This window comes from Mustela nivalis, assembly GCF_964662115.1.
Source record: "Mustela nivalis genome assembly, chromosome: 1".
Lineage (NCBI taxonomy): Eukaryota > Metazoa > Chordata > Mammalia > Carnivora > Mustelidae > Mustela > Mustela nivalis.
Genome location: NC_139020.1, coordinates 47,030,512 through 47,058,511, shown reverse-complemented (window position 1 = coordinate 47,058,511; position 28,000 = coordinate 47,030,512). Strand labels below are relative to the sequence as shown.

The following is a 28,000-nucleotide window of genomic DNA, read 5'->3' as shown; positions in this document are numbered from 1 at the left end:
TGTGAATGACTTCCCTAGGGTTATTCAGCACATAATCAGGGTGGCTCTGGTGGGTGGCCTGCAAAGGTCAGTCTTGGTTTTCCTGGTGTAACATTCAGTCTAGAAAATAAAAATAGAAACTTCTGAACTAAATACAAGCATTTCTTTACTAACACTTCTGAGAGATTCTGAGCAAAGCATTAAAAGAAGACTAAGGCTGTACACATAAACACTGGTTCAAATCACTACATTTGTTACTTTATTAGCAATATGACCTTGGGCAAGCTATCTTACCCTTCCAAATGTGTTTCTTCATCTGAAAAGTATGACTAATACCAAGTTACAATGATGGAGTACTTGTAGAACACTAAGCATTGTGACCAGCATGAACTAAAAAGCTCAACAATGTTATTATTGGTTCCTGAAGAGTGGTATACACCATGATCTCAGTCAGAATGCTGAGTCATAGCTGGATCAGAGATCACTGCTTCAGGGAGTAACGGGACACCAGGAAAGGCACACAAGGAGTAAGGAGTTCTAATCCTCTTTTCTCTTACTTCAAAACCCTAGACAAGGGTTGTATACACTTAACTTCTCTGTTCTTCAGCTACTGCAGTTAAACAAAAGAAGGAAATAATGCGGCACAGTTTACAGGGGAAGTGGGAAATCAAAAATACGGAAGTAAACGCAAAGCATGAGTACAAAAATGTGGGAAAGAAAAGAGTCCAATGTTGGGAAATCTCTGTACCTATAAAGGGAAAGGAGGCAAAACCAGTTATAAAAATGTTGGCGTAGGTTAAAGATACTTTGTTACCAGTTTGAAGCTGAGATACAGGAATTTATGCAACTTTCACCACAATCATTTTATCTCATTTATAATGAATCAAATCTAGCATACAAATCTCAAAGACATGTTTAATAAGTAAAGGGCAAGTACAGGAGACTAAAAAGATTCAAATACCCTTCACAACTATAAGGTAGAAAAACAAAACTAAAAAACTAATCTAAAATTGTAATAAAAAGGTATAAATCAAATATTAAATTTTAACCACAATTGAAGGGTATAGTCATTGGCTTCTCAAAACGGTATATATATAAAAAGCAGAAGTTTAACAGGCTTCTCAGTAGAGAGTGATCTAGAAGGCCTATCAAAGTGAGCTCACAGTTTAGAAAAGATGACACACGTTTTTGTGCCCCATATCTTTTTTTCACCATTTTCACTCACTATATATTCTCTGCAACCAGCCTTCCTTTACTCCAAACTAAGGAAAAGAAACAAAACTATTTTCATTATTCCTGTTTGACAAAACATATGGAAACAGTAATTCTATAAACCTATGTACATCATAATAGGAAACAATCCTATCTTAATGTTTATTTTTAAAGAGTTAAATAGACTTAAGTCACTAAAACTACTCAATTCATTTGAAGCTTGCAAATAAGGCAGCCATAGCCCTAATTCACTAAGCAGATTCACCTAGTTAGCTATAACTTCAGAGATTACTTCTCTTATTAATGTGCAAAATAATTAAGAGGCTAGTTCTCATTTCCCAGAAAAAGAATTTATAAATCTGCCCCATACTAGAGGTTTAATTCAGTCATATTTGATCAGTTTCTTTTTTCTTCTCATGTCTTTGTTTGCTGGTAGAGGAAAACAAATGGATTAAAACTGGTCCTCAAGTTCTATTTTTATACTTTATCTTGAAAGTATAGCACAAAACATTTATTTTTTTAATAAAACTTTACCTGACAAATAAACATTAGTTTGAACTACTTTCGTTAAAACACAGGCATGCAGAAATGAAGAACTAGGGGGTTCTTTCAGGAAAAACACTGAAAAAATCAGATTTCATCTGGCCTTCCCATCATCACTTGAAGAATTGTTTGGTAGTTACATCATCAGGAAATAAAATACTATCCTCTGAGGACCCCTACTCTTTACAAAAAGGAAAGAGGAGGTTTGAAGTCTAAATCACCCCCGGGGATATATCAAAAAAAAAAAAAAATCCCAAAACCAAAAAAAGCTTCTGGCTCCCTCTCTCGCCTCCCCCCAGCAACCAAAAAAACAAATGTAACAACAATGTATTTACAAAAGTTTAAACAAGAATACAGGATGTGCATTTAAGAATCTGAAGCAATAGCAAGAGCTTTAAAGCCCTAGAAGGGAAAAAAGTTACTAACGGATGGACCATGACCCCCAGTGACTTGGTTAGCCAGGCAGGAGGGCGCCGGCGTCCCGGGCCCGCCGCCCATTCCCTCCCCGCAGGGAGCCGGGGACCGACAGTCCGTTCACACGGTCCGAACGTCGGCGGACCTGGGGCGCATTGCCGCTGCTGCGCCGTCACCGCCGTCGCCGCGGATCTGCCTGTCACCCGCGCCCCCACCGCCTGCGCCGCACACGCGGAGTGCCTTATAAGGCAGCGCAGTGACGTAACGCCCTTAGGTCGGGCGCGCTCAGCGCCCCGCTCGCATTGTTCGGGCGACTCCCGGAGCGCGCACAGCCCGCTCGCAGCGCCGCGAGAGTGCGGCCCCCTTCGGTCCCCGCCCGGCCCCGGCGCAGGCAGCTCAGGTAAGCCCGGGAGAGCCGCTCAGCTCCAGCAAGGGGCACTGCTGTCAGAAAGCCAGGCGGACTGTAGGTGTCTTTTAAAGTTATCAGCATCACAAACTGCAGACAGGTTTCGAAAAGCGCGTCCAGTGAACCCTAGGTTCAAAACCTTTTCAACTCACACAAAACTTAAAAAGTTTACTCTGATAGAGAAAAGAGATTTGGGACTTGATTTTAAATGATGAGTGCTGGTGGATGACTACATATTACAAGCTCTCTCCAAGTGAGCCACAACTGAATCCTGCCTGTGTTCAGAAATCTTTGGGAAAGGGTGGTGGGAGGGATATATTGTAATACCACAACTAAATCTGATCTTATCTCTCCTCGGACTTGAATTCCCTTATGTCTAACAAGAACAAAGTGCCAAACACTACCACATGGTAGTGGATTTATTAGAGCCTATTTTCACTCCCTCCCCCTTTGTGAATTTGCATATAAAAGACTAGAAATCACTGTTAGAAATATATCCTGAAATTAGGATGAATGTAACATAAAAAGCTAAGCGCTTTTTAAGCTTCAAAAAAATCCTACAAACTCTAATCTAAAAAGCATTTGTCACTCTGAACATGGACGTAACTCTCATAATTTTGAGTTCCAACTTTTTATTTCAATCAGTGGATAATGACAAACTGCACTGAAAATTAAAGATAATGCTAGTTTCTCTAGAGTAATATTTTGGACAATAGTTTGTTATGTAGAAATGCTCATTTAAAAGGTAAAGTCTGTAGAAGAATTTTGGTGATCAGTGGCATTCTGAACTTTAAGTTATATCTAAACCCTGAACAGGCTATTTGCTATAAATGAACACTTAACCATATGATATTGAACACCTGGATGAACATCTGCATATTTTACTTTACTTTTCAGAATAAAAATTAGCAGAAGAGTTAATGAAGAAAATATACTATGTCACATTAAAACACTGGAATAGGAGATGAAAAAATCATTTATCATCAAACTTTATTTGCTCTAAACATATACTGTAAAATAAAACTTAAGAAATGTATCACAATTATTTCCCTTTTTAAATAGCCTCTTTATTTTATTTGTCACTTGAAACAGCATTTTCTATATGCCCCAAATTTGGAATTTATCTGTGTTTCTAGTAATTCCTGTGGTTGAGTATTTTAAAACATATAATATTGGTGCCTATTACTTCTGCTTCATAGGAGTTTTGTGTTTGCTAATTTTGTTTGGAGCAATGCAAGATTTTGGTTTCGGTATTCTAAAAGAAAAATTGTATGTTATTTGGTCTGAAGATAGGCTATATAAACTGCAGGTTAGTACGGAAAAGGAGGATTTCCCTAAAACTGTTATTTCAAATCTAGGGAAGCCTACCATAATGAGAAGAAAGAGTGGCCAACACCCAGGTCACTGTGAAGTACGTAATATGCAACACAAAGTTGCTTATTTGATATAGGCTGTAATTGGAAATGGAAAAATTCTTGCTTTGGTAAAAAGGTATTCCACTCTTTGGAACTTATGGAAGAGGAGGGAAACAAAACCCACCAATTATTGTTTCAGTTATACCCAGAGTGCCATCTGTACCATAAACTATAGCTCAACTGGTGAAAATCATAACCTCTATTAAATCTTTAACAGCTGTGTTTCCCAGGGTCTGCACTTTATTGTTTTAAATAGGCAAGCATATTTTTTTTAAATCTTTAAGTGACACACTTCAATATTCCACACTTTCTTTCCATTTATTAACTATAAAGCATGGCTCAAAGAACAAATCACCCATTAAGACCCTTTTAAAACTGAAAGTTAAACAAAATTTATCGTGGATACATTATCACACAGTGGGCTCTCTGAATAAGCATTAGTCCTTTGGACAATCTATATGATAGAAAAAAAACGTTTTAGTAGAATGAATATAAATTTTTATGTTTCCAAATGAAGCACATAGTAATTTTATGCTTAATAAATTCATTTGTCCTTTTATGGCAATTAAACTTCAATGTGAAGCAATGGTATTTTTGTGATATTTTCCTAATGCTGTGAAGAAGTCTATAGAAAGAGCCAACATGAAAACACAAATCAAGCTCTGAACTTCTTAGTTTTCAAGTCCAGTTGCAATTCCCATAAATTTACTTTCTCAAAAGGCTGTGAATTTTGTTTTAGGGTTCTTTGCTGCTCCTTCCCTCCCCGCCCCCCAAAATTAACTGGTAATAAATGGATTTTGAGGTGAAAAGTGAAAATGGAAAGAAAACCAAGAATAAAATCCCTTTTTTTCCCTCTTAGGACATGTTCTGTCTATATCTAATGTTTCAGAGCAACGTGAATGCTTTTACAAGGTGAATAGAAAAAATACAGCCTTCTCTTTAAGGGGAAAAGGAAGGGAGGCAGGAAGAGAACTATTTATAAAAACTGGATATTGTGGAATAATAACCAGAAGATGTAAAGCAATATTAATCTCAACCTGCTTCACGTACTGAAATCTGTTGTTCACATAGTTGGTCACTATATTAGAAAAATTTGACACATCTTACCTTATCCTCTTGAGTATATCATTAATTTTAAATGATTTTTAAAGTTTATTTGTCTTTGACTACGAATGTAGATTCAATGTAATCTGATTGGCTACTTTCTGTAAATTATGTTTTAAATAAAGATTTAAAGATGAAGAGACACTGCATAAGCGGCTAGCATCACACACTTTAAAAGAAATATTTCTGTGGCTGCTTCTGCCATCACTATAATATCTATAGGCCCACCAACTCAATCACTTACATTTAATATGGGCTTATCAGTTTCTTCCTCGAATGGTAGGTGCACTAATTCCTAAAGGAACATCCCAACACTGTTGTAAGCCCTCCTACAGCCTTCTTTTTCTTAAAAAGCAGAGTTGAGATGATCTTTCCCTGGCTTTCTTCTGTACTAATACTACCTCTGATTGGGAAAGCTGAGCAAAACAAAAGTGGAAAAAACTCTCCAAGGAAAGTCCCCTGGTTCTTTCTCAGATATGGGAGAAACATTCCCTTTTCATGCTTGTTCTCTCAGATGCTTTAGCAAATTAAGATAGGACAGGAGCAGTTTTAATTCTGAGCCCCCAAACAGAGAATGACACATTAACAGTGTTCTATCTCCAGTCTGACCATCTCACATTGCTACTCCCTACTGGTTCTAAAATCAGATTAACTCTTAAACAGACAATTACTATTTTTAAACGATAAACATGAGGAATGCTGTGTTTGTGTGTATGTGTGTGTGTTATGGGGGATAAGGAATTATGTAAAGCATTAGGTATGTAAGTGTACCATTAGGTCAGGTTAAGGTGTAGCCAAACCCAACTTCTTGATTTTTGTTATAACTTCTGATTCTAGCCTAAAGGACAGTTTTAGCAGTAAAAAAGAACATAAACACTCAACTCCACAGATGTGAGTTTGAGAAGAAACTTCTTAAGTTTTTCTATAAGGACAATGGGATCCCCAGGCCCCAGAGAATGTACACACACTCTCTCTGTCTCTCTCTCTGGCAAGGAATGTCCACAGAGCTTTATATCTAGAAGAAGCCTGCCATCTGATCCAAATGCCTCACCTTACAAAAGAAACTGATGTTCACAGTGTGACTTGGCTCAGAGAGTTACTCAGAAGCAGAGCCAGGGCCCCCTGCATTCTTGAGCTACAGCCTTTGCTTTCTCCTTAAATTAGTTCTAGAAAGAGATGAGGGACGAAGCCCCAGAAAAAGCGTTGGCACTGGAGGTGTTAATTTGGATATAAAACCAATTAAAAAAAAAAAGGCAGAAAGGTTCAAAGTATTGTTAATAAGTATAAGCAGTAAGAAGGCAAGGGGAAAGAAGGGAGGTGAAAACCAGTAGAGTTCAATCAAGCTACTACAATGGAAGGGAAGTGATAAAAGGAAGACAAAGAAAACAAATAACTCCTCCTAAAGGTCCTGGTGGTGTGGGGCACAAAGCTCACTCTGCTTAGAAGCTGAGTGACTTCCCAGAAAGAATGTATGCTCTGTGTCAAAGATATTCAGGTCTGAACCACAACTTGATAACTGACTTCGATCAGCATCTTCCAAGTAAGCATTCTGCACTCTTCATACCTCCCCAGCTAGCAGGTTCCCTTTCAAAACTCAGTGACTCAATGCCTTTAAAACAGCCTCCTCAGGAACTGCAGACTAACTAATGAAGGTTATAAGCTCCTGGTGACATTTACCTTGCTTTACTTTCCTTCATGCAATGCACTGCTATCTAACATTAAATTACATATTAACTGCTTATTTGTCTATTGTCTCTAGGACTCCTTGAGGGTCAGTTTTGCAACCAATTTTATTCCTAGTACCTGGCAAAGTACCTCTCTATAGTTAGTAGGTGTGTCACTGGGACAAGGTGTTGGATAAATGTACAACTAACTTACAACGTAGAAGCTCCATACTTGGTAAGAAAAGAGTATTTCTGAACACTGTCTGAAGTATTTCTACCACTGTCTGAAGTAACTACACAGAACTGACTACAAACACAAAAACCAGGTAACTAATCAGGCTCAGAAGAAGTCAACGCAGTGAAATCTACTTTGTACTATATGCCACATGTTGTGTAGGCAGACTAAGTGAGATGCTTCTCTGCTTTCTGCCTACCTCCACCTGCTTCACTTTAACTTCCTTCCCAAAGAATAAGAATAAAGGTGGTGAAAAAGAACCAGGTGAGTAGCTGTGGGGCATGGAATGGATGGGAAGCAAAATATGGATCAGCTGAATGTAGTGGTTTTTGTCCTTAGGGAACAGTAGCTTCCTCTGTTTCCCCTAATCTCTGTGCCTCAGCTGAAGGCCTACAAAATGCAGTCATTGCGCCCAAACAGCACGTGCTTGCTGTAACTAGAAACCAGATTACCTTTTACAAAGTATACACTTTGATTGTGAAGTTTTTGTGGGTAGTTCAGTGACTCTGCCAGGTTTTACAAAAAAGGAGTGATTTTTCTGTAGTTTCAGTTAGCTAATTCCAATGTCAATCTTTGAAGCCAGCAGAGGGCTTGTAACTCTTCTTCAGCAGCAAAGATTTACTGAGTATCTTTCAGGTACTGTGCTAAGCACAAGGCAGGACAACAGGCCCAGCAACTAATTTCTCCATACACCATAACATGTCACTACCCCAAGTTCACCTACTAACACTCACAGGCATGTCTAAGAAGCTCTTGCACAATGCTCCTGTCCCTGTTTTTTTTTTTTTTAATGGACTGAAAAAGTGACATAAGAAAGACAGGTCAGCTATACATAAAAATTAAGTGAAGGTGAACAATGTGGGACTCCTAAAGAAAAAACAAAATCAACCAGAACAGAGTCAATCTTCAAGCTTGCTTGTATATTTACTGATGATACCAAATTGGCATGGACAAATAGTGTTATCTCTGTGGTTAGACTAAAGAGTAGAATAATGGTTCATAAATCCAAGTTCCACTCTTTTTGTCTCTACCATAGCCTTGGCTCCCACAAACCCCCAAAAGGAAACACTCATCCAGCATAAGCGTATCTCAATACTGGGGAAGGATAGAATAAGGAGCAGTAATCACTAAGGGTAATCTCTTTAACTGAAACCGAAGACTATATAAAAATACAAGCTACTGGTCATATCACTACAGAAAAATTAGCCAAAGAAAATGGGAGGACTCTGAGGGGAAAAAGTCCACTCTTAAGCACAGAGAAAAGATTAACAAAACTGCAGTATTTGAGCCTGTGAGAGCACCAAATCACTGCACCAAGAACAGCCTCAAAGATGAGGTCAGCCCTTCAAGATGAGTGGCTCAGACAGAAGCAAATCTGCCAGACTTACTGTATCTCATGGCCTACCAGTCTTGGAACAAAAGTTTAAAGGTGAACTAAGTTTTTCTCCCTCTTTTATTTTTATTTATTTATTTATTTTTAAGATTTTATTTATTTATTTGACAGAAATTACAAGTACACTGAGAGGCAGGCAGAGAGAGAGAGAGAAGGAAGTAGGCTCCCTGCTGAGCAGAGAGCCCGACGCAGGACTGGATCCCAGGACCCTGAGATCATGACCTGAGCCGAAGGCAGTGGCTTAACCCACTGAGCCACCCAGGCGCCCCTTTTCTCCCTCTTTTAAAAATTCTTTCTTAATAAAATTCTTTTTTAAGTGAACAAAACAAAAAACAAATATTTGAGCAGAAATCAGAGAAGGAATGTGAAAGAGTCATCACATTTGGCCTGACAAGACTTAAGTGACTGCTGCTATTATATGTGAAGAAAAGGAGGTACTTTTTGGCTTAGAAGCTTGAGAAGGTCAGAGAAAGTTCTTTCTTGCTAAAAACAAAGGGCCATGTAGTGAGATGCTGTTCATGTTCCTTAGCCTTAGTTTGTTAGTCTATTAATTGGGAATGGAAGAGGAGGTAAATCACTCTGTGGAGTTTTGTGAGAAGTAATTTGTTGTGACTAAAGGGAAGATTATTTTTTAAACATAATATTGATTCATTTATTATCAAGATAATTAAACACCTGTGTTACTAAAAGAAATTTTTTTACTTATTAAAGAGTAATTTTTTACTTACTAAAAAGAAAATTTTTGAGGTTGCATATTATCCTTTAGGCTTTCATGGAACTAGATAAATGGGCAGACAGATCTTTCAGTGAAAGGTGAGAAAAATTTCTTGTCAAGTGATTTGGGGTTCCACTCAATTCCCCTAAAATTATGCTTCACAAGATTCTTCTTACAATTCCGTAAAATTCACTGGGCTTGGTAAAGATGCAAAGAATCACAAGCAAAGTTAAGATTCTTTGGGGGCCTTCCCTCATCTAGACTTTATTTAAATTTGTCTCCAAGTGAATTCCTCATTTTACTAAAGGGTTGTCCTTCCTCAGAAGTGACAGGAACAAGAGCAACAAATCTTTACTTCTTCTTCTGCTCTAACAAGGGCAAATTCTGAGTTATGCTTCCCTAAGAAAATGGTTCTTCTGAACTCTCAATCATTTGGTCATCAAGTACATACTGAATGCAAACCTATGTTGGGGATACAGAGGTACCAAGTCCTTCACAGAGCCTGGAGTTAGTACAAGAGCAAAACTAATACCCCAAAACAAATTAGAAAGTGATATAAAACAATATAAAGTATTTGTGTCACAAAACTTGTTAGGGCTTTGGGGACTCAGAAAGGGGGCATCAGCCAGACAAGTTAGGGAACAAACATTCAAAGAAAAGATGGGAACTGAAATGTAAATGGAAGGTATTGAATGGAGCATTCCAAAAAGGATAGCAGATATATTCCTTGGAAGTCTACCATGGAAAGGGAATCTAAGGTTAAATTAAAAAAAAAAAAAAAAGGCTGAAACCAGGATCCCAACATCCAAACTATGATTTTTAAATCCAGTATATGGCCTTCAGACCAACCTGGACTTAAGTAGAGAGGACGCCATCTCCTTAAAGTGAAGATTAAACGTGACAATAAAGCACTTGGCACAGTGCAGGACCCAGAGTAGACACTCAATAAATGGTACCCATGATTCTTCTAGTTATGCCAGTCTGCCCACAAGGATGGTGCTCCATCATCATGTAAGCTATAGATAGGGTTCCATCAGGTTGAGGCACAAGGGGCTGCCTGAGCACAAAGAGAAGGTGATTTGTAGGATGCAGTCGGGAAGAGCTCATGTTCTCTTATACCCAGCCATAAAGTGAAGTAAAGGGTTAAGCCTTCTGGAGAGAATCCATGTGTCTAGTGCCTAACCTCAGCTACTCTGAAAAGTGAGGTTATCTTTTATTCTGATTTCCCTGCTAGAAGGGAATCCCTCTTATGAGAAACCCACATGAACCTTCTAAAGGGTGTTTAGTCACCTGAAATAAGAAACAAGTTGCTGAGTAGTTAAATGACCAAAGAGCAAAAGGCTTATTAAAAGCTAGCCTAGGATCTCCCTGTTTTACTTCAAAAGTCCGACCATGTCTGGGAGGCACACAAATAAAATAAATGGGTAAGACAAACCTTACAACATGGGCTGAAGAGCCTATATCATCACATCCTAGACACAGACAATAAATCCTAATAGTCTAAGTATTAGGACTCTTAAGTACGTCTTCCTAGGTGTTAATTTTTTAGTTTTAGTGTACTTTCAAATTTAGCATAACATTTTAAGTGTCAGACACTGAAAGATTTATTTCTTTACTTTCATAGCATACTTAGATAACCTTGAATGACAGTACTTGACATATAAAGAACGAAAAATAAATCTGAATCCCATGAAATTCCAATTAAGGTCCCATGTAGTTATGAACCATTTGGACCTTGATAAGTCAGAAAATCTCTTCTGATGAAACAAAATATACATTTTTTAACATATGAATTTGCACACAATGCTGTACAAAAAAGAAAGGAGGAAAGGAGTTTAAAGGTTGGTGGGGTTTTTATTCTGTGGAACTGATATCTGAGCATCATTAAAGGCTTTGTAAACCTTACAGATCGAATTATATAGCTTTCCCAATGTTGTAGCTGAGGTGATAGGCAGATAAGATAAGGCAGAGTCATAGAGCTAAGTCAGTAGCACATTTTGGTCTAGCATTCCCTGTACATTAGAAACACAGCTCTTCTGAAGGTGGCTTTTCTGTTGTTTGAAAATTGGGGTTTGCTTTTTTCTTTGTTTTTATTTGTGAACAAGTGAACTTTGAAAATGAAATCAGTATTTTCAAAAACACTTTTTTCAATTACTGCAAATCTGAAATAGTTTGACCTTTCTTAAAATTCAAATCACAAGGTCAGATATGGACAGAGTATATCAATGAATGGGTATTCATATAGCATATATACAAGGTTTATGACATTCTTTTTTTAAATTCCGCCACTAACAGATTTCTCACAGGGATAAACATAACTAAATGGATGAAATTTGCTGAGGAGCAAAATCAGTAGCAGACCTAAAGCCGGGGGAAGCAGAGTGTAAAGTCACTGCTTTCACCTCTAGCAGGTCTGTTGCTAACCACTGTAGTATCTTGATTGAATTGCCTCCTACTACATAAGATTAATATTCTCTAGAACACATTCATCTGAAAAGAACGCAACTTAAAGAGATAATAGGATCAAACTCTGTGTTCATGGATTCTGTCTTCTCAATACTCGGGAATGGTAGGAAAGGAAAATCTAACCCAAATGCTTAGAACTGTCAGTTGGGGAAAATTAAACAAGGCTTAGATGGCCAAAATAACTTTAGTTTTTACAATGCACACAGGGGGTGCAAAACACAGACCACACACACACACACACACACATACACAGACACAAACAGTCATTTACATTTCAAGGGATTCTAGATTAAAATGTTCCCACCTGTCTGTAATTAAACTTTACATACAGCCCATGCTCTAGCTCTTTAAAACATCATGGACAGGGCGCCTGGGTGGCTCAGTGGGTTAAGCCTCTGCCTTCGGTGCAGATCATGGTCTCAGGGTCCTGGGATCAAGCCCCCATCTCATCAGGCTCTCTGCTCAGCAGAGAGCCTACTTCCCCCCCTCTCTCTGCCTTCTTGTGCTCTCTCTCTCTCTCTCTCTCTCTGTCAAATAAATAAATAAAATCTTAAAAAAAAAATCATGGAGAGAAACCAGTAACCCTCATGAACTAGAAATAGTGGGTGAGGGGAGATGGAGGATGTTCACTGTGGTTCATGATCTGATTGTTTGCTCAGCAGGAAGCCAAGCCAAGCATCACCTTCATCCTCCAATTGCCCCGACCTGTTACTACTATTTAGTGCTATCAAATGTTCATAGTTCCTTTGCTCCTTATTTTCTGATCTACTATAGCTAAAATGGAAGGTGTGGGGTGGAATTCTCTAGGGATCAAAATGTTTCAAATTTTACTCTTGTGGCTCCTATGTAGCCTGTTTATCATGGCAAACTGTGTGACTCAGTAGTCACAATAAAATATAAGCCTCCGTTGTTGTGGTTTCTAAATTTCTGAAGTTTTAATTTCCCACTAACAAGTTAGGAAACGTTTGGTTTCCCAAGCATACCACGTTAGCCACTGCCTCTGTAAAGGCAGCCAGACTACAAGGAGGTGAAAACCAGTGAACTCATCCATTCTGGCACAAGGCTGCTCTCTGCTTTGGCCTTTTATGTTAAATCTGACAAACTGAACACCAGTGAATTAACGTATGAAAGCCAAAGAAGAGAGGAAAGCCTTTTTTTTTTCCCCCCTTAAAGACTTACAGGAACTAGAGGCTTAAAAAAATATTTTTTGGCTCAGAGTAAGATTTGAAAAGGATATAATCTTTGTAACTTTTTAAAAGAGAGAAAATACAAGAAAGAAAAGCAACCTACCGAAGAATAAGTGTTTAGAGAAAGGAATTATACTAATCTTCCAAAACACCTATTTGCGATAGCTGAATGAAAATAACCCATGATCTGGGAAGAGAAAAAAAAAGGGGACTAATGGAGATTTTAAAAGTTCTGCAGCTGTATCAGAATGCTCTTCTAAAGAATCCATGTCTGTTTACGTCAATCCACTAAGACACGTAAGAAACAACCAAATATATATGAATTCTGAACAATAAGAGAAATACCTATAAACATTCTTAAAAAGATAAAGCAAATGCACCCACACTTTTAAGGGTATATGGTATTATGCCCTTGAAGTTTGCCTGAGAAAAAGGCTGCCTGTTAAAAATATTTTCCGAGAACTTTAAGTTCCTTGAAATGTTCAACGGAAATGGTATTTATGACAAACCCTCCTCCTCTGGGGAACATGAGATATTTTTACTGGCAAAGTCACAATTTTTTAAACCATCCAAAAATATTTATGAATTTATGCCAAGTGATTGAACTTGCTTTATTTTTACAGTAATTAAGAGAATATTTATTAATGTCTCATCATCAAGGCTCAAAGTAATCATGAACCTATACAGAAATACTGTGACAAAACAAGATTTTAAGTGGCAGTGATTTTCTATACCTTTGACAGACAGACTGTTACAACACAATTACTGACTAGAGATGCTGGGACGTAATATATATGCAATAGGAGCTGTGGATGTATGTCTTGGTGATGAGAAACAGGATTTGTTAAAAAAAAAAAAAAACTGTACTGGCATTCTGGTTCTGCCAATTAACCAGCAGAACCTTTGGCAAATTATCTAACTTCTGAGCCTCAGTTGCTCTTTTTGTGAAATGAGGACAATTAACACTTGCCTTCTATGATTGTTTCCAGGACTAGCATGGTACATGGCATATAATAATTGCTTAATAAACAGTAACTTACTCATTCACTGTAGAGGGAAGTAACTACTTATGATGTGTCTACTGCTTATAGTTACAGCCTTAATCCTTAACACAGTATTCAGTTCAAAAGCAGAATAGGTATTTGTTCAAATATTTATTGAATACCAATTAAGTACCAAGTATTGTTCCTGAACTAAAAATATAGCATTGAATAAAACTGACAGTAACTGACTAGTTATTGAGTAAAGCATACACACACACACACACACACACACACACACACACACCCCTGCCCACTTGCATTAAGTTTACATTCTAATAGGAGAGCCAGCCAATTAAATAAGTAAAATATAGTATACTAGATGGTAATAGATGAGATGAGGGTGTTGGGTGGATCCTTGGGGAAGTAACCAGTACATAAAACACAGGCCCTGTTGTGTTCAAGGAACAAGGAAGGTGGCATGCCTGGAGCAGAGTGAGCAAAGACAGGAGTCAAGAAGCCAAGGTGGGGTGTGGGTGGGAGAGTACAGGAATGAACAAATGAACACTAAAAACATGGGATGGGAGAAAGAGGAAACTCTTTCAAGGTCAGTACTCTTGGCTTTCTAGCATGTAGTCTGATTTAAGTGTGAAGAACACAAGCTTTATAGTCAGTGCTCTTTGGTAATTATTTAACCTGTCTAAATTCTAGTTTTTTTGGTTAGTACCCTCATCTATAAAATGGAAGTAATACTTCATAGCATTGTTATAAGGATTAAGTAAGATCAAGTGGCAAAGAGTAGACCTTTAATCGCTTGTCTTGTTCTATAAGCTAAATCCTACACTGGATAGTAGTTGGGAATTGGAGTCTTCCAGTTTCCAGTTCCAGGGTTACCATGATAATGGCCTTGCATGCTATGCAATCTGCCTGGGCCTCAGTTTCTCAACTAAGAAGATACAGATGCTACACACAGATATATTTTAAAGACAGATATACAGTAATCAAGGTGCTGTTGTAAAAATTATAATCAAATAATACTACTATTACAATTTATCTTAAAATTATCTTTTATATGAACTTTCTTTTATTTTAAAAGTTTTAAAACAGCAAAAGTATATGATTCCCTCTATATTATTTGATTTTTAAAAAGCCTACAAATTTTATTTCTTTAGCATGAAGTTGTGAGGATTTTATTTAGCAGTGATGCTGATTTTTATTCCTTTTTCCTACCTCTGCTTAAGAATCCTGATGTAATGGAAAGATCTCTAAGAAAATGTTGAACTGCAAAAATCAATGTGACAGAGGAACAGTTACAGAATGCTATTTCTTGTATAAAGAAGAATAAGAATCTTTATTTATATTTGCTTGCTTACTCATATAAAAACATTCTAGAAATACCTATAAGAGAAAATACGTACAGTGGTTATAGGTTCAGAAAGGGGTATGGGCAGATGAAGGATGAGGTGAGAGAAAGATACAATTTACCTTTTAATATACATAGTTTTAAACACGTATTATATATTTAAGAATGCCAATCTACCATCCAAAACTGAAGTTCAGACTTGGTTAGAGTTAAAACTGAGCAAATTAATTACAAAGTTAATTATATAATAATATGAAAACCTCAAACAACTTGCTTCTCAGACAATTCGGGTGTTCTTCAACCTATTACTTTATATAAAGTAATATATATATATATGTATATATATATATATTTTATGAATTGCTCAACAAAAAACATTATAAAGCATCCTCAGTAGTCTCTCCACATTTTTCACGAGAGAAACTATACCTGGCAGGAAGCAGCATATACAGAAAAAGACTGTTCCCTCCAGGTCGGCACCAAGTAGTCAGCCCACACTGTCTCTGAGTACCCAAGAAGACAAGTCTAAGAGTATCTGATCCCAGCAAAGAAGGTCATGTTCAAACTCCAGGAATGAAGAACAGGGGTAAGATGAGCAGAACATTAGATGGGTTTGGAAAGGTGAGCTACTAGCATCCATTGTAATATGCTGGCATTTCACTGAATGATGCACATTCATGACATTATTCTTTACCATGAAGGGAGAAGAGCTGTGGCATAGATCTGTAAACCAAAGAGAAATGGAAAATACTGGCTAATCCCACATACACTTGAGCAGCAGATTATGAAAAGCACTGTGAATATCAGAGACAACTAACAAAGATCTAATAGAAGTTTCCCAAAAAATTACCTATGCCCTAAAATGGTCATTCTCCACTAAAAATGACTTTTGTCCCCAGGTTTTTTGCAATGTTGGGGGACATCTTTTGGCTGTGACAACTGAGTTGGGGATTACTGGGTTATTCCAGCATTGAGTAGGTAGAGGCTAGGGATGTTGTTAAATATCCTACAATGTATAGGACAGCCCCCATAACAAAGAATTATTCAGACCAAAATGTGAGTGGTTTCAAGGCTGAGAAATCCTGGCCTAAAATGACAGTCAATGTGCTAACTATGTATGTGGCTGAAAAGATCCATCAATGGCCTGAAAATAAATCACGGTAAACAGATTAGGTAATCATATCTTTCACTCTAGTATGCATTCTGACTCTCTCTCCTAGGTGACTCCTACTTTAGTCCAGACCATTGTAGCTGAGGTACTCTTCTATTTTGCCTCACCAAGACAGTTTCTTACTTCTAATAGCTGATACACATTGTGACAGGTAGAATGCTAGGAGCTTTTATATGGATTGTTTTACTTAATCCTCAGAACAACACTATTATGAGGGAGTCTCCAGTATTATCCCCATTCTACAGATAAAGTGAGATTCATAGAAGTTAAATTGCTTTCTCAGTCGTACTAGATAGAAGCAGGAAAGCCAAGATTCAACTCTGGCTTGAAAAATGAACCCCAGAATCTGAATTTCTCCTTCTGGCACTACCCTACGTCCCTTCTATTGCCTCTTTTCCACTGATGCTGCAACACTGGCCAAGTATACTTGCTCCCTGTCAGGTATCCTGCCTGTCCCTTTCTACTCTGCTACCTGGCAGTGTTTACTGCCATCTACTGCTAGAGCAGTAGAGAGGACATGAGCCCTATCCTAAAGAAGGCTACCTTGGGGCAAAAGGCTAAGATTTAGAACACAAATCAGAAAGAGTACAAAATCAACCACAGAAAGAGGGAGGAAGGAGTGGAAAGAATGATAAAGTGTTAGGAACAAGCCCAATATTATCACCACCATCACCAACTTAAACCTAAAGGCAGCTATATGTATGCTGTGTCCCAGACAAGGCACTCTGAATAATACAGGAGCAAACTCATATCTGTGGCAACCCAAGGCATCACCTGCTAGGTAGTTTTTTGAATGCTTCTCTGTAGAGAGAGAGAAAGCAGCAAAAGGAAGCCATCATGGCTGTCGTTGGCCCAGGTAGGCCTTTAAAGATCAGGTAGATGTCCACCTAAAACTCAGTCAGCTAATGACCTGAAGTCTCAATCTGATGAAAGACTGGGCTAGGGATTTTTTTGGATGTGTATGTTTTTGTTTTGTTTTTGGCATAGTAGCAATCGAAATGAAAAGTCTGAAAAAGAGAAAATGTTAAAATAGTGATCTGAGGGATCTTTTTCAAATAATTAAGAACCTCATTCAGAGTATGTAAGGGGGTAAGAACACAAAAAAAAGAATAAGCTCCTTAGTGTAGCAGTGTATTCGCAGTTTTTTCAAAGCTCCTTCTTTATAGCTGTAACATATTCAAAGCAAGGCAAAAAAAAATCCATTTGGGTAGATATTTTTATTAATATGAAAATTAAAATGGGGGGTGGAAAGGCATCAGATCAATGGTGTTAAATGAACATACATCATCCAATGGTTCTTTCTACAGAAAGCTCCTTAACTGACAATAGAGCACTAAAGAGATAACACATAAATCAGTTTCTAAGTAATTAGAACAGATTATATGTGCTATCTCTATCATCACTTCCATGTTCTGATTTCCTCTCTCAGGCCTAAACTGAGCACTTTTCAAGTCCGCACCTGGCCCTTTGATTGGGCGTGGAGTCTTTTCTAACCCAGATTCTATGGTCTCAAAATGAAAATACTCTCCTTATAGCCTTACTCTCAAAGCTCTGTGCCTGTGAGCTCTCAAAGTGGCCTTTTTCTGGTCTGAAACCACACCTTTCAGCAATTTTTCTTTCTAGGGGCACTGGGTCCCACTCAGTGTCTTTGTTTTTTTTCCCTGTTTTTAAGAAAGAGTGAGATTTGCCCCAACCCCTGTCCCTCTGTCCAATTTGAGGGTTTCACAGGCTCCTGTAAGGATCCTGTTTTTCTGCTAAAGGCTCACAAGCTCCTTATAATTAACAGGTCATTTGACTATTTTCACCTTACTATTTCACTTCCTGTAATCCCTGGGGATCCAAACAAAATTGTTCAGATAATGCAAAGTCCTGACTCACGGTGCCCCATTTTTACAATATATTCCTCTGACACCAGCTAAAACCTCCTCTGTCACTTCATGCCCCAATTCTTGTTTCACAATGAAGGAAAGCAGTAACTCAGCTTGCTGGATCTGGACCCATTTATGGTGTCTCTAAATGATCTCAGTGATGATGACAGGATCTTCAATAATAAGGATATAAAGCAGACACAGATGTACACTCATACTCAGCTAGCAGATGCCAAAAAAAGTGTTACTGTTCTTCTAGATCTTGCTGACCAAGTCAAATGAATGGAGCATTACATTATGACTATGGTATGCTGTAGCTGTAATTTTTTAAAGAACCTCTGACTTGTGAGAGAAATAAAAGGAAGTAGCATACATTGAATAAAAAAGACTGGTCATAGCTATTTTTATGAGTGCTCCTAAAAATCAGACTAAACAGTGAAAAGTCCCATTGAAAAAGGGAGTAGAGCAAAGAAACATAAATTACAAGCCTGATTATCAAGAACCTATCTCAGCCTAAGGAAGCTTTCCAAAAAATTGCATATAATTACTCTGCAAACTGCTTAGAGCTCTGTGGTTATTTAACTATGAATGTAGCTGCTATCAATGCAATGTGACAATTAAAATTATATACTAATAAGAGTTGCTGAAAGACATGGTAGAATATAATCATAACCATACTATTAAAGTCTAGCCATGAGAGCAGATACAAAAATGAATAAATCAGCGTAATGTACGTAGTTTCTGCTTTAGTGATTAACATTTAAGTCAGGAAGAAAACATAATGTATTAAACTAGTTCTGAAAGAATAAAAGCAAATATAGAAACCGAGGCCCATCAAAGTGAAGTTACACACTTAGGACTAGAATGAACAATATTTCATATATCCTAAGAAAAGATCAAATAGAATTTGGTATATCACACCATGTGTTTGTTGATGGGAAACTACTATAAGGTATAACCAGAGCTATGAAAAGTATACAGGTTTCCAGGTTTTGACAGAAAAAGGGAAACTGACAAATAACAAGCATGTTATCTTGCACATGGTAGGTCATCACTGTAACGGCTTCATAAAGATCTGAAATTAATTAAATGTCAGCTGACTTGCATAGCACTATGGATCGATGCATTTTAAAAACCAGGCAATTCAGTGGTTTCCATGACCTTATATCAAATTATGGTTTCAAACAAAACACAGTGTTTTAGGGAGACAGTTTTGTCATTTAGGATTTTTCTAAGAACTGAGAGAGAGGTATTGAAGGCAGAGGATCTTCTATCTATCCAAGGTAGGGAACAAACAACTAATTTTATTAATGATGGAAACACTGGAGCAGTGACTAGGTCTGTGAATCTGGATGAAGGATGAAGTGAAGGGCTCACTCACTGCAGAAGCTGACAACCCAAACTAGAGGCTTTTCCAGAGAAAGACGTAATTGTCATTTATGCTTCAACTGTCTATCCTCGAGAGAAATGGTTCTCAAAGTCTGGTCCCTTTCAAGAGCTCTGCAAGTTCAAAGTTATTTTTATAGTAACACACTCTTTTTCACTCTCATTCTCTTACAAGTGTACAAGGAGTTTTCCAGAGACTACATGATGTTTTGTGATGTCACTGTTCTGACAGGTTACAGAATGTATGAAAAAGAACTGAGACCAGCTGTCCTCAGTTAAGCCAGACACTGGAATTTGCAGAAACAGGAAACAATGCAACACTTCCCACTTAGTTTTTTGGTTTGAAAAAGTTATTTTTCATAAAACATGTTGGTATACAATGGGTTATTGTTTTTAATGAATAAATACACAAACATTAAAAAAATCTTAGTCTGGGTTTCTAATATAGTCAATATTGAAAAATATAAATCATATAATCAAAGCTCTTTAGAGTCATCAATAATTTTTAAAAGTATAAATGAGTCATGAGACCAAGAAGTTTGAGAACTACTGCTCTGGAATCTTTACTGAATTGCACTGGAACTATCTGCTCATTCTTCCCCAACAGCCTACAGATGCTTTGAGAACAGGAATGAACCCTCCCCTGTTGATCTCAGTATAGCTCCAGTACTAACTACAGTCCTTTGTTGTTTGCAAATTAAATGAACAAGTCTTGCCATATTCATAACATCAAAAACTTAAATTCAAGATCCAGATAATAAATACAGTGGAGTACGTATCTCCTAAAAATGACAGGTGAGAAGGTAAGCAGACTCTGAAGTTGTTCTCTACTTACATATTGATTTCTTCAGCTAACAGAAGCAACATAATGCCATTAATGGCTTGTGGAACTGGTTTTATTTCTTTTTTTTTTTTTTTTTATAAACATATATATATATATTTAAAGATTTTATTTATTTGTGAGAGAGAGAGCGCACAGGCAGACAGAGTGGCAGAGGGAGAAGCAGGCTCCCTGCGGAGCAAGGAGCCCGATGTGGGACTCGATCCCAGGACGCTGGGATCATGACCTGAGCCGAAGGCAGCCGCTTAACCAACTGAGCCACCCAGGCGACCCATAAACATATATTTTTATCCCCAGGGGTACAAGTCTGTGAATCACCAGGTTTACACACTTCACAGAACTCACCAAAGCACATATCCTCCCCAATGTCCATAATCCCACCCCCTTCTCCCAAACCCCCTCCCCTCAGCAACCCTCAGTTTGTTTTGTGAGATTAAGAGTCACTTATGGTTTGTTGGTTTTATTTCTTGATAATCACCGTACATTTATTTATATGGGCCAGGTGTCAAAAAAAAAAAAAAAAAAAAACAACTGGAAAAGAATCTGGAAAAATAGAAACAATTGATGTATTAGGGTGGTCAGATTATAGATGATTATTTCCTTTCCAATTTCATTTACTATTGCTAATTAATGTTACTTGTGTAATATATTTGTCCAGCAGAGCTCTGGACTCTAACGAAAAAATAAAAGAACTGCTCCTTTGTTTGCAGAGATGAAATAAACAAAGGAGAGTGAGGGGCTTGAGGTGGACATTTATCACCAATCTCTCTTGTCAACCAAGCAAGCACATACAGTTCTAATGCAGGAATCTGAAAGAAGAGATGTTGCAAAAGTCTTAATTCTTTCTGAAGTCCAAGAATGTATTTGGAAAACACCAATGGGAAAACCATTTATACCTCATTTTCTTAAACACTTGAAACCATGCACAGAGTAAACACTACAGCATCTTCTTTTAAAAAAGGAATAAAATTATTCAGGGCAATACTACAATATTTCCAGAGGAAGGTATATTTGTTCATTCCTTCATTCATTCAAAAAACACTCATTTGGGTAAACAAATAAAACAAACACTTGATACCCTTCACATGTAAGGGGCTTTGTGGCAGACATATTTGTAGAAGAAACAAATGAATCAGACATGTGCCCAATTCTTAAGAGGCTTATATTTTAGTAGGGTTCATTGTAATGCAGATAAGACAAAATCAAAAGTTAAAAATTATAAATTATAATGGGTATCAACATTAGAACATTTTAGACAAACCATCTGTTTCATATGTGTTATCAATAATACTTCATTTGGTGTCTCACATAGAGGAGACAGATATAGTCACACATGTGTGCTGACATATGTGTATGTAAATAAAAACTAAAAAGACCCTCTGAATGTGTAATTTGTAATAAAGAACCAACCTTATGGTTAGTACCAAAGAACATTCAAGATGACAGATGTGATATTTTTTAAAAAACAAGGAACTGGTATTGCACATAACAACAGTGATAAACCACAATAAGTTATAACAGTTCTAAGCCATAACAGAAACTCTAAAGAAAAGCTGTAATGAGACACTGCTTTAAGCTAGTTTGGATTTAACTACCTCCATTTGTGTCCATAAAACCAGCTTCCACAACCTGTTTTTATTGGACAGGATTCGGTGACTATTCCTATAATCCTGTGCTATCAGTACTTGAACATGAATGTAAGTACTCCAAGACAATAATCTTCGAGACTGGGGTACACCTACCCTGAGGGTACACAAAGACTTTCCAAAGAAAGAGTCTGTGCTCCCAGCTCTGCACCAATCCTTTCAAAACAGTCTTCCAACTTAAAATTTTACCAAATGCATCTTCCTGGGCTGGAAACTTCTCTGGAGCACACCGCAGACACAGGGACAACTACAGAAAGACTTACGCCCTCAGAGTCCCATGAAAGCAGCACAGCAACAGCTTCAGAACCACTGGGGGAAGCAGTGCTTGTTTCTTTCTCTGGGAACAACTCAGGGCAAGCTGCTGTGCCTTATCCCTTTTAGGAGTAAAATGGTGACCAAAGAGATACGTATTTACACATTTACCTAAGTTGAGAAATGAAGTCAGACTATTCCTGAATATCTGATTTAGGTGACTGGTTTGCCAAGGGTGACGTTTTAGATTTTAGATTATATGGCAAATGTTAATATATATCTTCTGCAGTTATTTAAACCTTGAGTACAAATTTGTAGATGGCAGCTTTAAAATGTGTTTTTTTTTAAATTTTTAAAGATTTTATTTATTTATTTGACAGAGAGAGAGAGAGAGAGAGAGATCACAAGTAGGCAGGGAGGCAGGCAGAGAGAGAGAGGGAAGCAGGCTCTCCGATGAGCAGAGACCTTGATGTGGGGCTTGATCCCAGGACCCTGAGACCATGACCTGAGCCGAAGGCAGAGGCTTAATTCACTGAGCCACCCAGGTGCCCCTAAAATGTGTTTTTAAAAGTCATTTTAGAATAAACTATCAGAAAATCCTTTTAGAACTATCAGAAAGATCAATTAAGGAAATAGTCCCATTTTATAATAGCAACAAAATGAATAAAATGAAAAAAATACTTAGAAATAAATCTAACCAAGGAGGTAAAAAAAATCTGCAGTGAAAAATGTGAAACACTGATTAAATAAACTGAAGAAGACATGGAAATAAATAAATGGAAATAAATGGAAAAATATTCCATGTTCACAGATTATAAGGATTAGTATTACTTTACAAAGCAATCTACAGATTCAAGGTAATCTCTATCAAAATCTCTATGGCATTTTTCACAGAAAAAAAAAAAATCCTAAAATATGTATGTAAACAAAAAGACCCTGAATAGCCAAAGCAATCTTGAGAAAGAAAAACAAAACTGGGAGCATCATGAACACTGATTTCAACTATATCACAAAACTACAGCAAATAAAACAGTATAGTACTTGCATAAAAAGCAGACACAGACATCAATGGAACAGAAAAGAGAATCGAGAAAAAAAAACCTAATATGGCCAATTAAATTTTAACAAAGGAGCCAAGAATACACAGCAGGGAAAGGACCTCTTCAAAAAATGGTTCTGGGGGCGCCTGGGTGGCTCAGTGGGTTAAGCCGCTGCCTTCGGCTCAGGTCATGATCTCAGGGTCCTGGGATCGAGTCCCGCATCGGGCTCTCTGCTCAGCAGGGAGCCTGCTTCCTCCTCTCTCTCTCTCTCTGCCTGCCTCTCTGCCTACTTGTGATCTCTCTCTGTCGAATAAATAAATAAAATCTTAAAAAAAAAATGGTTCTGAAAAAACTGGATATTCACATATATAAGATTAAACTGGACTACTATTTTATATAACACACAAAAATCAACTGGAAATGGATTAAAGATTTGAATGTAAGACCTGAAACTATAAAACTCCTAGAAGAAAATAGTGGGTAATCTCCTCCCTATCGGTCTTAGCAATGTTTTTTGAATTTTATGCCAAGAGAAATGAAAGACCTGTACTCCAAAACTATAAAAGATTGATAGAAGAAATAGAAGATGACACAAAAAATGGAAAGAGATATTCCATGCTTATGAACTGGAAGAACCAATATTGTTAAAAAGTCCGTACTGAGACACTTGGGTGGCTCCATCAGTTAAGCATCTGCATTTGGCTCAGGTCACAATCCCAGGTTCTGGGATCAAGTCCTGCCTATCAGGCTCCTTGTTCAGTCAGGAGCTTCTTTCTCTTTCTGCTTGCCTCTCCCTCGCTTGTGCTAGCATTCTCTCTCTCTCTTTGACAAATAAATAAATAAATAAATAAATTCTTTACAACAACAAAAATAGTTCGTACAGCCCAAAGCAATCTACAGATTTAATGCAATCCCTACCAAACACCAACACTTTTCACAGAATTAATACCACAATTTGTATGGAGCCACAAAAGACCCTCACCAGCCACAGCAATCTCGAGAAGTAACAATAGAGCTGGAGGTATCACAATCCCAGATTCCAAGATCTACTACAAAGCTATAGTAATTAAAACAGTATGACACTGGCACAAAAACAGATACACAGATCAGTGGAACAGAATAGGCCAAGAAATAAACCCATACTTACATATGGTCAGTTAATCTATGACAAAGGAGGCAAGAATACATAATGGAAAAAAGAGTCTCTTCAATAAATGGTGCTGGGAAAACTGGACAACTTATGCAAAAGAATGAGATTGGACCATTCTTTTATACCATACACAAAAATGGAACTCAAAATGGATTAAAGACCTAAATGTGAGACAGGAAACCATAAAACTCCTATAAGAAAACATGGGCAGTAATTTCTCTGACATCAGCCATAAAACATTTTTCTAGATATGTCTCCTCAGGCAAGGGAAGAAAAGAGAAAAATAAACATTGAAACTCTGTCAAATAAAAAGCTTCTATACAGCAAGGAAAACTGTCAACAAAACAAAAAGGAAACCTATGGAATGGGAGAAGATACTTGCAAATGATATTTCCAATAAGGGGTTAATATCTAAAACATATAAGGAACTCATACAACTCAACAGCAAAGAAAACCCCAAATATATTAAAAAATGGGCAAGGAACCTGAACAGACATTTTCCCAAAGAAGACATACATATAGCTAGCAGGTATATGAAAAGGTGCTCGACCTCACGAGTCATCAGGGAAATGAAAATGAAATATCACCTCACATCTTATCTACTGTCAAAAAGATAAAAGGTAACAAGTGTTAGCAAGGATGTGAAGAAAAGGGAACTCCTGTACACTGTTGGTGGGAATGTAAATGGAACCATGGAATGCAATATGGAGGTTCTTCAAGAAATCTTTAAAAACTACCCTTATGATCTAGCAATCCCACTTCTGGGTATATATCCTGAAAGGTAATGAAATCACCATCTCTGAAGAGATATCTCAACTCTCATGTTCACTGCAGCATTATTCACAATAGCCAAAGTATGGAAACAGCTGAAGTGTCTGACAATAGATGAAGAGATAAAGAAAATGTGATGAGATGGAATATTATTCAGCTTTAAAAAAGAAAGAAATCCTGCTATTTGCAACAGCAAAGACAATCTGGAGGGCACTACACTAACTGAAATAAGCCAGACAGAGAAAGACAAATATTGCATGGTATCACTTACATGGGGATCTTAAAAAAAAAAAAGCTGATCTTTATATAAACAGAAAGTAGAGAGGTGGTTGCCAGGATGGGGGCGGGGGCAGAAAACAGGAAGAAGGTGGTAAAAGGGTATAAACTTTTAGTTATAAAGATGAATAAATTCTGTGGATCTAATATATAACATGGTGACTACAGCTGATAATCCTGTATTGTATAAGTGAAATTTGTTAAGAGAGTAGAACTTCAGCATTCTCACACACACAAAAAGTGAATATGTGAGGTGATGAATATGTTAACTTGGAATCCTTTCACAATATATACACGTATATATGTATGTGTGTGTGTGTGTATATATATATATATATATATATATATATATATATCAAATCATGTTATAGAATTTATATATTTTATAGTTTTGTCAATTATACCTCAATAAGCTGAGAAAAGGTAGATAATATTTGCTAAATGAAGTGCTATGACTACACCATATATGAACAAACTAGTTGTACATAATAAAATTATTTTAGGAGATAGAAGAGCAAACATTTAGAAACCACTGCCCTATGAGATATGAACTAAAGAGAATTCAAACACAATGATTAAGATAATTTTTTCTTTGGGTTGATAGTTTCTCCAACACAGAGAATGTTTCTTGAAAAAAACAGTGTATGTGGACCCGGGTGAGGTAATAGTTTGTGTTCTTTCCTGGAGAGATAGTGTGGCATTGGGCTTTATACCTTCCTGACATTCCTGAGCTTCAATTTTCATGGTGATCCAAATGAACCTTAAACTGTGAGAAGCACTGGTAAAGAAGAGGCCATTTGTAGGAAAGATATAATCACCAGATATATAAGCAACTCAGGTGGGAACTTTTTGATGCACCTGCTTAACTAAAGCTGAGTAAGGCAAAATAATGAAGAGTTTAACCCTAATGATAGACTGACATATATAAATGTCCCTAAGCACACAACTCACTGTCCTCAACTAGGGAGTTTGTTGCCCCAGGAAGCACTGGGCAACGAAAGTCCAGAAACATTTTTGGTTGTCACAAATGGGGAGAGGAAGGCTACTATTGGCATCTAGTGAGTTGATACCAAAGATGCTGCTAAACATCTTAAAATGCACAGCACAGCCCCCACAACAAAAAATCATTTGACTCAAAATGCCAATAGTGCTGACTATAGAGAAACCCTAGCATAGATTATGCAAACATCCCTACTTAAAGGTGTGTTAACTGGAATTGTTCATGAAAAAAGGAGCAATAATTTGACTACACAGCTCTGAGGGGATGAATTTTATATCTGGGCATTTTGCATCTCAGGGTCTATGCAGCTTTCAAGACTATGTGTACCCTGGCTAAAAGCTCTCAAAATCATTTTTCTGCTATTTCTAGCAAACTCAAGAGTCAATGATAATCTGTATTAGCATATAAAATCAGTCAGGATCACTGCCTAAAACCTGTTACTATGAGAAGCAAAATAATGGAGACAGAAAATTAAGGTACTATTTCATTTAAAACCTAATCCAACTGAAGAAGAAAGCAGGTGTAGGGCCCTTAACTCCATACCCTCCTTAGCAAAAGACACCAATAGTCTATATCTTCATTTTCCACGTCCACAATCCCTTGTTTGCAATTTCAAAAAGCTAATAACTATGCAATATTCTTTTCTAAATTGTGGATGCACTTCTTACCTGAACTCATCATCTGGCAGCAAAGCCTGAATAGAGGCGAGGCTATTCATTATCTTAATTACCCCACTTAGTGTAACTATTCACAGGGTTCACTGCAGAAGTATTCAGAGGTTTGCTTAGGAGGTGGCGCCACAGGATTTGCTGGAGCTGTATATATGATAGATGCTCCTTACTGCCCTTCTAAAATTTGAAAAGCTGTAACTTTGAAAACATTTGGCTTCAAAAGTTTTGTATACATGATTTATGGACCTCAAATGACTAAAATCCAGTCAACAGCAAATATTTGCTGAAAGTATTCATATACATTTGAAGAAAGAAAAGACACGCACATACACAAATCCCTACATTAGTAATTAGCAGTATGACAATCAGTTTATTTAGGGCACTGTGTAAAAGTCAAGCTTGCAGCTTCAAATCCTACAAAGTCCTGCTAACTCTGCATAGAAATGCCTTTCTTCAAGTCCAGAAACTAACCTCAAACTCAAATTCAGCCTTCTTGGTAAAAAGCAAGAACAGTGAATGATTTAGGGTAAGCCCCTTGACTATACCAGAAGTGCTAGCTCCTGAGTTGATGGTTGGGAGTATAACTCTTTCTGCATATAAACTCTTATTTCCCTCCCAGACAGGCCTTACCTGACTAGCCTGTTGACTGTCTTATGGTGTGCTCATGGGACTGGCCCACAGAAATAGCAGGTTGTTAGGAAATAAGTAATAAGGAATTACTGAGAGCAAATGTACTCAAATTGTCAGTTTTATATGCCTACCTTATAGGATGGGGGATTGGGAACAAAAGGGGATGCCAGCTGATTTCCAGAAACCATCAAAAAGATACTTGGCCTTGGAACCATGGTGGAA

The 28,000-nt window shown here is 37.4% G+C and overlaps 3 protein-coding genes across 10 annotated transcripts in view; 1 reads left to right on the top strand and 2 right to left on the bottom strand.

Moving 5' to 3' along the window:
• Positions 1–27,993, bottom strand: LOC309841057 (uncharacterized protein; the record flags this gene model as incomplete). The annotated part of the gene is made up of 3 exons (XM_082683894.1): positions 1–99; positions 2,161–2,543; positions 27,910–27,993. The coding sequence occupies 3 exons, from the start codon at positions 27,991–27,993 to the stop codon at positions 36–38; spliced, it is 531 nt and encodes a 176-aa protein (XP_082540020.1). The 3' UTR covers positions 1–35.
• The window catches only part of CMSS1 (cms1 ribosomal small subunit homolog), a 384,418-nt gene that overhangs the window by 323,283 nt on the left and 33,135 nt on the right, over positions 1–28,000 (bottom strand). The window lies entirely within an intron of this gene.
• Positions 2,423–28,000, top strand: part of FILIP1L (filamin A interacting protein 1 like) — a 48,749-nt gene continuing 23,171 nt past the window's right edge. For 2 of the 3 annotated variants that reach the window (XM_082695813.1, XM_082695814.1), the window contains exon 1: positions 2,423–2,548. The gene's annotated coding sequence lies outside the window, so the exon portion shown is untranslated. The remainder of the gene's footprint in view (positions 2,549–28,000) is intronic. The other variant, XM_082695815.1, reaches the window with a different exon arrangement.